Here is a 12,630-nt window from a genome sequence, read left to right on the forward strand (position 1 = left end):
CGAGGGATGGAAGGAAGGACGAGGGATGGATTTGAAGGAAGTGGCCCATGTCGTGGTGGGGGCATCCAGCACTGGCCACTCCTGCAGGGCAGGGCCGCGGCCTAGGCATCAGGTGGGGGCCGTGCTGCAGGATGGAGGCGGAATGTCTTCTCTGGGAACCCCCCGTTTTTACTCGGAAGACCTTAACCCGATTGGGTGAGGCCCACCCACGCCGTGGAGGGAGACCCTCTTTATTTCACGTCAACGTGTGGTGGACGCCCACCAAGGCCAGTCTCCCGTGCAAAGGCCCCGCAGCACAGCACCCCTCCCCTGGCACCGCGTGCTGTAGCCCACCAGACAGACACGCGCAGTAACAGCACAGCTGGGTGGACGTGGCTGCTGAGCTGAGAAGGGCAGCGGACACCGTGTGCGGGGCGCCCCCGCCTCCTGGGGTGGCCGTAGGCTGAGGGTGTTTTGTGAACTACGGCCTTTGTCCACCCAAGCCCCATGCTTGGACCGGGAAGGTGGCTCGAAGCTGCGCCACGGTTTGTGTCCACTGCAGGAGGATGGACCAGCGGGTCCAGGAGTCAGGGGCCCCCGGAGGGAGTCTCAGGGTGACCTGGGGGCGGTGCAGAGGGATGGGCCCCAGCAAGGTTTGAGAGGAGAGGATTTCCATGGCCGTGATGAGCAGCTGGAATTGGAATCCGCAGCTCCATGATGTTGCGGGGGGAGGTTAGGGCAAGTGGTTTGGGGGATCAGGTTGGTGATTCAGAAGGAAAAATACATATTCAGGAACCGTCACGTTTCACTTTTCTGCCATGAGAACCTTAAAGGTCCCGTGGGGGCGTTCAGGTGGGGGGACATGCGGGCGGCGTGTGGAGGACACGCAGCAGGAGTGCCCAGTGGGGGACGTTTATGCCTGGTCAGCACACAGGACCCCGGGGTGGCTTGTGCTGGGTGCCTGGGTGGCCAGGAAGGTGGTTCCAAGCACTGGTGAGGACAGTGGCCTCAGGGACAGGCACGCACCCCTGCAGAAGGGCCCCGAGCCAGACCCCAGTTCTGCTCCCCCGAGATGGGGACCCTTGAAAGTGTGTGTCATGCCGGCACGAGCTAACCCACCGCCTGGCCTGGAAAGTGCCCAGTCACTGGCCCCGGTGGCGCCCCACGTGCCCTCAGGCACACCCTGAGGCTCAGGCTGCCACCAGGCCTGGGCCACACTCTGACGCTGTCCTCGCCCGAGAGATGCAGTGATGGGGTTCTTGGGAGGGTCACTGGATAGTCAAGTGTTAGAGCAAAGTTGCGGACGGGTGTGTGGGGGCCTCAGTGTCCCCTCCGTCCCACAGCTCCTCCTGTGTCTGCTGGTGGCTCCTCCCAAGTCGCCCTTTAGTGGTGGTGGTGGTGGTGGTGGCTCCGAGGGTTTCCTCTGGGTGCGTCCTTAAGGGAGGGGACGACGGCCCGGCCCAGCGCGGAGGCTGGACTGGACCCGAATGTCCTCCGTGTCCTGGGGCCCGCGGGGGGCCGAAAGCGGGTGTCAGGGTCACAGGCCGGGCCTGAGCGGCTCCAACCGTGCAGCAGCCAGTGTGTGTTTAGGGAGAGCGGAGAGGACAGGCGGGGGATGGAGGCAGGAGGGGGGCGCTTGGCACCGCGCCTGAGACAGGGCGCCTGGTCTCCGCGCGCAACGGCGCTGTGCCCCGGCCCCCCCAGCTCCCCGCGCAGCCCGGGGCGCCCCCCGCCCGCCCCCGCCCGCCCCCGCCCGCCCCAGGTCCCGCCCCGCCCGGCCTCCGGGAGGGCGCGGGGGAGGAGCCGCGCGCATGTGCACAGCTGGCGCCCCCCGCCCCCGCCCCCGCCCCCGCCCCCCGCGCGCAGCTGGGCAGGGCGCAGTCGGCAGCCCCAGGGTCGCGCCGGCCCGCGGTCCTCTCGCGTCCGAGCGTCGCGCGCCCCGGGCCATGGCGCCGCGCCCCGCGGGCCCCCCGCGCCGCTGCCTGCTGGCGCTCGTGCTGTGCTGCGGCTGGGGCGCGCTGGCCACGGTCGCCCCCAAGCCGGGCGCGGGCTGCCCGAGCCGCTGCCTGTGCTTCCGCACCACCGTGCGCTGCATGCATCTGCTGCTGGAGGCCGTGCCCGCCGTGGCGCCGCAGACCTCCATCCTGTGAGTGCGGGGCGCGGGCTGGGGCGGGGGCGCGGGGCCGGGGTCCGGGGCGCGGGCGGGGGCGCGGGCGGGGCGGGGCGCGGGCGCCGGCCTTTGTCCGCCGGGGCCGGGCGCGGAGGGCGGACTGGGCGCGGGGCGCGCGGCCTCCGGGGCTTCTTCCTTTGTTAGCGGCCGGGAGCCCCGGCTGGACGGCGCCGCCGCGGGGAGGCCCCGGAGCCGCGCTCGCCGCCCCCGCCCCTCCTCCCCGGGCCTCCCGCTCCCCGCCTCCCTCTCCGGCCGGCTTCCCTCCTGCGCGCCCCCCTCTGCGCTCCGCGGCCTCTCCGGGGCCCCCTCCCGCCCGGGAGCCGTGCGCCCCCGCGCCTGCGCCCCAGGACCCCAGGACCCCAGGGCCCCCGTCCCCTCGCGGACCCTCGGAGACCCGTGGCGGCGCCCCGTCCCCGTCCCCGTCCGGCGCCTGCAGCCTGCAGCCTCCCGCCCGGGCACCGGCTCGCGGGCCGCGCGCTCCCCCCGACTCGCCCGGACCCCCCTGAGCGCCGAGCGGGTCCGCGAGTTCCGGGGCGGCTCGAGTGTAGACGGGGGAGTCGGAGCGCGTTTCCGCCCGGGCGCGCCTCTCGCGGGGGTGCCGCGCTCGCCGCCACTTGGCGCTCAAGTGGGTACAAAGTGTCGCGCACTTGGCCTGTGCGCGGCGCAGACACCCGTGCCGGCCTCGCCCCTCCCGGGAACGCAGCCCCCTCCCCGTGCGGAGCGCACCCCGACCCCGGCCCCGGTCGCAGCCCGCGCCCCGTGCGCCCCGTGCGCCCCGGCTTGGCTGCAGGCCTGGAGGTTTCCGGGTGCGCCCCCGATGAGAAACTCTCCAAATCCGTGAGGGCAGGCATGCGTTTTAGGCGCCGACCGCGTCCGCGTCCTACAGCTGCCCTTCTGGATGCCAAAAATAGTTTCCACTTTTCTTGGCCGAGCCCCACTCATTTTGGCGCCGCCCAAGAGCCTGCAAAAGTTGTAAAATCTTGAGTGAACTATAGGAAGTGGGCGGTCAGCGTTGGAACTTTTCACCCGAGCCCGGGGCGGGGGTGGGGGGGGTGGCCCCCGGGGGGGGGACCCCAGGGGAGGGGACCCCTCCCCGGAGCCGGCCGCCTGGGGGCTTGGCGGGAGTCGCTGGGGCCAAGCTGTTCTTCCGGAAAGAGAAATGGGTTTTCCTTCTAGAGGGTCTGTGCAGCCAACCGCGGCGGGCATCCAGGAGGGCATCGCGCTCTCAAGTAACCGACTCCAGGGCGGGCACAGAGGTCTCTCTGGATACGGTGATTTCTTCACCGAATCCGTGTCAGAAACTTGGAGTCCGGAGCCGCTTTCACATCTGGCCAGTTCTGTGCTTTGCCTCCCAGTCTTAATTGCTTTTTAGAAGGAACAGTGTTTTCAAATAGGGGTGTCGTGGAGCGAAAGCGGGGCCTTCCTCCCGGCTTACGGTGGGTGCGGGGCGAAACTCCCCCCCGAAACTTCAGAGCGTTGCTGACGGAGCCCCAGGTAGGCCTGGGAAGTGACATCATAGTGAACACTGGCGAGATTTCCGGAGAGCTTTCGTTTGCGTGAGCTTTGCCTTATATTTTCACGGTTTTTGTAGTTTCAGAAATGTTTTGGAATGACCTTGCTCGGCGGGTGGATTCTGTGAGGCGGGCAGGACGGACGCTCCGCTGACCGCCCCCCTTGGGGAGGAAGCCCCCTTGCACAGATTCTGGGGGAAGCGGACACAAATCTATCCTGCACACTGGGGTCCGGAAGAGGGAGCCTGCCCCTGGAGACCTTGGGGCCAGGGTTGGGCTGACTCCGGCTGTGATAGTTGGGGGGTGGGGGTGAGCAGGTCACTGCCTGGCCTGAGGTCACAGGAGCAAGGCAGTCGCGGTGAGGGAGCAGCTTCGGGAAGCAGAGGGGGTGCACCGGACGGCGTGCACCCCGGGGACGAGGAGCTGGGGCACCACCCTGCTCTGTCCCCGGGGCCGGCCTGGTAGGTTAGGTCTTGTGTGGGTGCTTGGTAGGTGCGGTCACATGACAGACTGCTCATGCAGAAATATTTAATTTTCCCTTGTGGCTTGTGTCCCAGCTTTCTGCTTTCTCTTACACCATGATTTTTTTCCCTCTATTTTGAAAGGATTATTTGGGAGCAATTAGGGACTTAAAAATATGAAGATTAAGATGGAAACTGGCTCCCAAATGAGCTGGACCATGTGACCCTGCATCATCCTTTTGCTTTCAAGATCCCTCTCCCCTCCCCCCAAAAGACTCCGAACCCCTGGATCTCTGACACTTCTCACAGTGCTCAGGGAGTGTGTTCAAGCGGGTCAGGTACTGGGTGTAGATTCGTGGTCAGGGCTTCAGAAATCACGGTCTGTGACCACACGGTGATTGAGGTTTGGTTTGACCCCAGCGCACACCCGCGGGACGCATCTGGTGGTGTTCTAGAAGGAGCGGCCCCGGCCCCCCCTTGAGGTCTGCAGCCCGGGCCTGCGGGGGGGCACAGGGCTGGTCTGCAGAAGGCTCCCTCTCCGTGGGGCGCACGGCAGCCCGGAGGTTCTGCAGACGCGCTTGTTCCGTGTCTGAATGTTCTCGTCTGTTCAGCACCAGAGTGGAAACCTGTCCCCGCGACCATTCACAAGCGAGCACTAAAACAGCGTGACATTTCTGTGCCTCGCGCCCTCCTCTCCACCGGGCCCCTTTGTCCTCCCGTCGGGGTTCTGGCCTGGGGCGTGGGGCCCCCCCGCCCTCCCTGCCCTCGTTCCTGTAGCCTCCGTTGTGAGGTCATGGGAATCTACTCCAAAACTGACAGCCATCAGGCAGCCGAGCCAGGCCAGACCACTGTCCATGTGACAGGAAGCCCTGGCGCTGGAGGCAGCCTGGGGACGGAGCCCAGCCCGTAGGCGGGGGGCTCTCCATCACCGGCTGTGTTTGGGGTCGGAGCGCAAGTGTCCGTGGGGCGCTGGAGGTGGGGGACTGTGGGCAGGCCTGCGGGCTGCGTGGCTCCATGGGAGGCCGGTGCACCTGGGGGCGCCTGTTCCCGCTTCGTGGGTGGGGACCCCGGCGCCCTGCAGGCCCTTCTGGGGATGGGGATGCCCAGCGGCCCTCTGGCTGCTTCCCTTGGCCCCCTGGAGACGAGCCCCCGGGGTCACCCGGCTCCCTCGCAGCTCCCCGGGGCTGCCCCTGCACAGGCCTCAAGTCCGCTCAAGGGGCTCCATGCCCAGGTCTGAGGACTGGGAGGGACGTGGGGTGGGTGGCGCGGGCTCCAGCTGCTCTGCCCGGGACCCTGGTGTGCAGCCCCTCTGGTCACAGGAAGCTCCCGGCCCCTGACGGGCTCCTGGGGAGGCTGCCTGCCCGCGGTTACGGTTACGGTTACGGGGCCGCCCACGCGGCTCCGGGGGCTCTGCAGCCCGGCTGTGTGCCCGCCCCGCGGCGTGTTTAGGCTGGAGCCTCCGCCTTGATGAAAACAAACTCCTGATTTTCCTTCCAGGCTCGTTGTTACGATGAAGTCCGAGTCTCTGTTATCACAGCTCGAATGTATTTGAAAAGTACGGGAGGAATGTGTCAGAAGTGTCCGGGTCCAGCGCGTCGTCGCAGGCTGGTGACGGGCCGTCCCTCCCACTGCTAACTGCTCTTCACGGCCACGCACAGCCGTCACGTCACGGCAGTGGCCGGGGTGCTGCGGTCAGGGAGGAAGCGCTTGGGCCCCGTGGTGAGCCGGGAGCGCCGTGGGGTTCAGGTGCTGGGGAGCGAGCCTCCTCCGTGTGGTCTCCCCGTCCACACCCAGTCGGGGGAACAGATGCAGGAGGAGCGCCCTGCAGCCCTGCAAGCCCACCTCCCCACCTCCCCACCGCCCCGAGGCTGCTTCACTGGGCTGCTTTCTCTACCCTGTCCCGTGACTCAGTTTCCCCCCATAGAGATGACTGGCAGGCGTGGGCTTCCCTTGGGACGGCCTGGGCGCGGGGGGAGCGACCCAGTGGCCCGGCACAAGCTCAGGTCGTCCTGGAGCCCGAGGGAGTCCGCTCTGCCCGGCGGGTGGGCCGGAGGCCAGTGAGGCCCAAGGCCTGGTGGAGACGCAGTGGGCGCTGGGCACCCGGTGCCCTCCTGCACGAGCGCTGAGGGCAGGCTCCGCGGAACAGGCGTCGGCACCAACGGGGAGAGAACCCCCCCCAGGCTGCACAACTCACCTCATGCGTGTGAGAGCCGGGTGGAAGGCTGCCGTGTGCCCGGCTGGTGCCCCGGCTGGTGCCCCGGCTGAGCGGGGTTTCCGTCTTTCCCACTGGAGGTGCCAGGCAACCTCGGGTCCACAGCAGGAGACAGGAATAGGGGCCCGAGGCTGCGGGGTGGGGAGTCCTCTCCAGTCCACGTCGTGCGCCCCGAACGGCGCCCGAGTGAGGTCTCCTGCACCTGTGCGTCCCCCAGCCAGGTGCACCCAGCCCTTCAACCCAGACATTCCCACACGCTTTCGGGGCACGCAGAGAAACACCAGGGGATGCAGTTTACTTAAGAACACGTTTTTTGGTGAATTCAATTTCGAAGCGGTGGCACGTTCCTGAATTTGAGGCGTCCACAGCCCGCTGGACGTGGCCTGTGCTCCTCCTGCTGTCCCCGCGGGGGCTGCTGCACCCGCTCAGGGTGCTGCTGGCTGCACGGAGCAGCCTCCGCGTGCGCCCCGGGCGTGCTGGCGAGGAGCAGCTCACCAACGGCTTGCAGTTGTCTAAGTCCATCGTTCCAAGGGTTTGTGTTTTGTCTTGCAGTTAGTTTAGAAAAGTAGAAGTTGCGGTTATTCCTTCCCCGGTCCCTGGGCTTCTGTCCAGATGCCACATGTCCACCACCAGCCTCATGGGCAAATCCTGAGACCTCCCTCGAAAGGATTGCTCAAGTTCAATGAAAAAAAAAATCCAGGTTCCTGGTGTGATGCAGATGGAAACTGGGGACAGAGTTAGGGAAGGGCATCGGGTGTCCCCCGGGGGGGGGGGGGGGACCCGTCTGGCTTGCGCACCTCACTCCTCTCTTGATCGGTTTCTGTACTCTGGGAACTGTTACTTCCCCTGTTTCTCTCAGTTCTGGGGGGTACAGAGCTTCGCCCCAAGATCTCCTTGTGTCCCAGGCGCTCTGTCCTTCCGTAGGCTTGATTCGGGCCCCGTTTTTCAGTGGTTTTCCCAGATATGGGTGCCCAGTGGGTGATCAGCCCCTGAAGCTGGGGATCCGGCCCCTTCCCGACCGGAAGCTGAGCCTTGGGCGCGCGGGGGGCGGGGGGGGGGGGGGTGGTCCCGGGAGCAGGGGCTTCTGCTCTCAGCCCCATCAGCCTGGCTTTTGTTCTGTGGGCCGGTCTTAGCCAGAGATTCCCTTTCTTGACCTTTCCATTTAAGAAGAAAAGCCTAATTGAGACACAATTAACATTTTAAAGGGTGCACCTCTTCGGAGTGGTGAGATTTGAGGGTCCTTCCTGTGTGTCCTCCCTCCCCCTCCCCGCCCCTCCCTGCCCGCCAGGTTCCCGGGTCTGCCTTCCCGGGGTGGGGGTGGGGGATGTTGCTGCTCTTTGTTCTGCCTGGAATGTCTGCTGGTTTGGGCACGGCATGGCCACTCTTGCCTCCTAGGATGAGTTCTGGAACATTCCTTCCCTTTCCCGGTTTAGGGGGAGTGTGGGTAGAACGAGTTTTCTGTTGTTTCTTAAACGTGGGGCAGAGCTTGTCCCCGGCTTGAGCTTGTCTTCCCAGGAGGGTTTTGACCCCACAGGGATCGCTGGGCGCGCGTGGGGGCCACTGGGCAGCGAGTGCTCCTGGCAAGGTCTGGTGGACTGTCGCCCACGGAGCTGGGCCTCGCCGCGGGCGCTGTTGCACGTGTCCCCCTTCATCGGGGTGTTCGTCATCGTCCCCTTAGTATCCGGGGAACCTCTGGGGACGCCGCTTGTCTTGCTGGGGTGACCGAAGCCCGTGTCTTCTGTTTCCTGCCCGGCCTGCCCGGAGCTTTATCCGTCGTGCTGATCTCTGCAGAATCCTCACTTTTGGATTCATCGGTGCTTCTCTTTTGTTCTCTTTTCTGTTTCTTTTTAGTTTCTGCGCTGACCTTTGTTATTTCCTTTCTTCCACTTTGGACTCCGCTCGCCCCGGTCGTGTGCCTGCGCGCGTGGCCTGGTCAGCGCTGGCCGGGCCCTCCGGATTCTGCTCTGTTCCGGGCGCATTCAGGAGCCCTACCTCTGGCACGTGGTCCTGCCGGCCCGCTGCCTCGGTCTCCCCCCGGGTGCAGCGTTGTGCCCGTCCTGAGGCAGTGACCTGGGTGGTCAGAGGTCTCAGGGATGTGGGGGACCCGGACAGTCTCGGGGACCTGGGGCCGCTGGGCAGTTTCGGGGACCTGGGGAGCCCGGATGGTCTTGAGGTCCTGGGGGGCCTGAGCAGTCTCGGGGACCTGGGGGGTCAGAGGTCTCGGGGACCTGGGGGGCCCGGATGGTCTCGAGGTCCTGGGGGGCCTGAGCAGTCTCGGGGACCTGGGGGGCTTGGGCAATCTTGGGGACCTGGGGGGTCTGGGCAACCTTGGGGACCTGGGGGCCTTGGTGGTCTTGGGGCCCTAAGGGGACCTGGACAATCTCGGGGACCTGGGGGCCTCGGCAGTCTTGGGGACTTGGGGGGCCCGGGCAATCTCGGGGACCTGGGCTCGGCAGTCTCGGGGATCCTGTCCTTAGTTAACTGATCTGTACTGTCCTCACAACACATGGTTCATGTATTTTTTGCGAGTGTTTCGGTTGCTTCAGACCAGAAAGCACATGCAGCCCCTGTTACTCCATCTCGTTCCAACATCTGAGTCCTCATTCACTGTTGTCTCTAAAACAAACAAACAAAACTTTAAATTCATTGGCAACAAGGTGTGTTGAAAAGTAACAATGAGAAGGAAAGAAACCCTGGCTTCACCCGCCTGCCGAGTGGAGACGTAAAGAAAATTAGAAATTAAAAACCTCCACCCTCTTTCCCTTTGGCCTTTGGAACAATCTCGCCCCTTCCCAGACAGAGGGCTGCTGGATGGGGGGGGCGGGGGGCACACGGTTCTCTACGCCGCGACCTTCGGGGCCACCCTGGCTTCGCTTGGCTCCAGCTCTGGGCCGTGGCAGAGACCCACACGGGGAGATGGAGGTTAACAGCTCGCTCCCTCCTCTCACAAAGGAATTTTGTTATTTGGGATTAAGGGCAGTTGATCTCTCCCCCCTGGAGAGTCAGTTGTCCAGTGTGATTATCCTGGGGGGGTGGGGTAGGGTGGTGCAGTGATGAGGACTCCTAGGTCCGGGCCACATTTGTTGTCAGCCGGTTGCTCGACTCAAGACTTCTCCGGAGGACGAGGACCTGGGCTTGCGAGGACCTGGGCTTGCGTCCGCCCAGAGATAAGGCGGGAGGTGAAGGGGCGGGAGGAGGAAAGCAGGAGGCACCCTTGGTGCGCAGCCCGGGTCCTTGGGTCCTGCTGTGTTTCTGAGGTTCCCGCTCAGGCCGTAGGCCGTGCCGCCCCTGCGGCCCGCGGACTCGGGGCTTCCTGTTTACTTCCCGTGATTCTCTAGTTGTGGATGAATGTGCAAGATCTTTGGCCGTTTGCCGCACGGCCTTCCGTCTCCGGCCCCTCACTTGTTCATCGCTGTCCCCCTCGGAGCCGGTCGGGTGCAGGGTGTGCGGCAGAGCCCTTCCTGCTTGGAGGGCCGCGGGGCCGCGTTCTCGCCGGGAGCCCTGGCCCAGCAGGCTGTGCAGGCTGCCCTCTTGCCCACTGACCGTGCCGTCCAGTTCACTTACAACATTTTAAAAGTGTTTTATGCAAGTTGTACGTGTTCATAACAGAAAAATGTGGAAATACAGCTGAGCGCGACACAAAACGCTACTTGTATTCGTATCAGTAGGGGAAACCGTTAACAGGTTGGCCTTGCCCATCAGATGCACGTGTACCCAAACCTTCGTGTGGGCAGATGTACAGAAATAGGGTATGTCAGTGTGTCTTTCTGTGTGCACATCCCTGTCTTCGTATTTACCCTCTGTCCATCCACGTTAGTCCACTGCTGTCTTCTATCAATCATCTGTGTACCTGTCATCTCATCTCTTATCCATCCATCTATCCATCCGTTATCTGTGTATCCATATATGTATTATCTACCCATCCGTCTGTTTATCCATTTGTTATCTATTCATGCATCTGTCTACGTGCTTGTCTGTATCATCTGTCCATCCTTCCATCCATCCCTCCATCCTTCCATCCGTCCATCCATCCGTCTCCCCATCCATCTCCCCATCCATCCCTCCATCCCCCATCCATCCATCCGTCTCCCCATCCATCTCCCCATCCATCCCTCCATCCCCCATCCATCCATCCATCCGTCCATCCATCCATCTCCCCATCCATCCATCCATCCATTCCTCCATCCCCGATCCATCTGTCCATCCATCCATCCATCCATCCCTCCATCCCCCATCCATCTGTCCATTCATCCATCATCCATCCATCCATCCATCATCCATCCACCCATCCATCTCCCCATCCATCCATCTTCCAATCTTCCATCCATCCTTCCTTTTTTTTAAATGTTTTTTTCTAAGTTTTTATTTATTTATTTATGATAGTCACACAGAGAGAGAGAGAGGCAGAGACATAGGCAGAGGGAGAAGCAGGCTCCATGCACCGGGAGCCTGATGTGGGATTCGATCCTGGGTCTCCAGGATCGCGCCCTGGGCCAAAGGCAGGCGCTAAACCCCTGCACCACCCAGGGATCCCTCCATCCATCCTTCCATCCTCTACTCATCCCTCCATCCCTCCATCCATCTCCCCATCCATCCATCCCTCCATCCCCCCATCCCTCCATCCCCCCATCCTCCCATCCATCCATCCCCCCATCCATCCTCCATCCATCCCTCCGTCCATCCCTCCATCCCTCCATCCCCCATCCCTCCATCCATCCATCCATCCCTCTGTCCATCCCTCTACCTCTCCATCCCCCCATCCATCCATCCATCCATCCCCCCATCCTCCCATCCATCCATCCCCCCATCCATCCTCCATCCATCCATCCCTCTGTCCATCCCTCCATCCCTCATCCATCCATCCATCCATCCATCCCTCCGTCCATCCCTCCATCCCTCCATCCCCCCATCCATCCATCCATCCATCCCTCCGTCCATCCCTCCATCCCCCCATCCATCCATCCATCCATCCCCCATCCCTCCATCCATCCATCCATCCCTCTGTCCATCCCTCTACCTCTCCATCCCCCCATCCATCCATCCATCCCCCCATCCATCCATCCATCTCCCCATCCATCCATACATCCATCCATCCATCCATCCATCCTCTACAATAATTGGGACACAATTATGTCCTCTGTAATGCATGTTGCATGTTTGAAGTCTTGCAGCACATCGTGGCCCTATGCCTATGCAGTAATTAAACGTCTGCACCATCATTGTTAATGGCCATGTATTTATTTGCTTGAAATCATCAGTTTTATTGAGCAACATTTTTATGAGTCATTTCTTTGTTTCTATATTTCTGCTACTCTAAACAATACCTCCCAAATGCCTTTGTCTATACATTTTGGTTACTTTAGGGCACATGTCTGTAGTCTGTGAAGGCTTGGTCTACACCAAGGACTCTCTGGTCAGCGCGTTGTGGGCTTTCCTGGGTCTGTTTCCTTCCTGGACACAATCAGTGTTTTCCTGAGGACAGGCGTCCTCCATCAGCTGAGCATTGATCCCTTACCTGCTATAGAGCTAATCAAATCACATCGAGGTGAGTCTAACGGAGAGAGTGAGGTGCCTCTTGCCATTGTTTGTGGGAAACTCAGTACACAAGGCACGTCTCTGACGGCTGGACCGTGGAAATGTGATGCATGCACCTGTCATTCCTTGCCCAGTAAGGACACTTCAGTCATTACTATCAGTCTTCTCTGACGACTTTGATCTCAGTTTGTCTTGAAGGCCAAACCAGTCATCCGGTTTCTGTCCATCACGGGGCGTGTGTGGACCGGGTCTGTTTAATTCTGGATATTGACAGATTCTGGTTCGGTCTCTGCCCATGGCTGGCTGTTTCTCCTGGACTGACCATCGCATTGCTGCACTGAGAACCTGCCCTGGGAGGAGCTCCAAGATCCTGAAGCTCAGCACCTGGCCTTCTGCACCCAGAGGCGCTATTTATGATTGGTCCTCCTTGTTCGTGGTGGTAAAGTCACTGCAGACACCGGATTAGTGACCACTGAAGCGTTGGTCCATCCAGGGACATACAGGGCAAGGTTCCTGGGAGTCCCTTGTTCCAACACCTTCATCAGCTGATCAGTAGATGACCTTATCTTGTGTGTATTGCTGCTTAAAGACACCTTATTTAACACAGACTTCTTAGTGATAAACACTCGAGCCTGAGCAACGCTCATCTCACGCATATTTCCTGCTGAGGCACGTGAGAGCCTCTTGCACTCGGGCACTAGACCCCAGGACCAGGCTTGGAGACCATGTGAAGCTTCAAAGTCACCAAAAGAAAGCACAAAA

At 62.1% G+C, this 12,630-nt stretch overlaps 1 protein-coding gene across 2 annotated transcripts in view; it reads left to right on the forward strand.

Annotated features, from left to right (window-relative positions):
* Window positions 1-1,849: 1,849 nt before the first annotated feature.
* PXDN (peroxidasin) overlaps window positions 1,850-12,630 on the forward strand; it is a 72,127-nt gene continuing 61,346 nt past the window's right edge. The window contains exon 1 of one of the 2 annotated variants that reach the window (XM_072767826.1): window positions 1,850-2,125. In XM_072767826.1, the coding sequence (XP_072623927.1) occupies window positions 1,926-2,125 (200 nt within the window). In that variant the 5' untranslated portion in view covers window positions 1,850-1,925. The remainder of the gene's footprint in view (window positions 2,126-12,630) is intronic. The other variant, XM_072767825.1, reaches the window with a different exon arrangement.

Source organism: Vulpes vulpes, chromosome 8, assembly GCF_048418805.1.
Source record: "Vulpes vulpes isolate BD-2025 chromosome 8, VulVul3, whole genome shotgun sequence".
NCBI lineage: Eukaryota > Metazoa > Chordata > Mammalia > Carnivora > Canidae > Vulpes > Vulpes vulpes.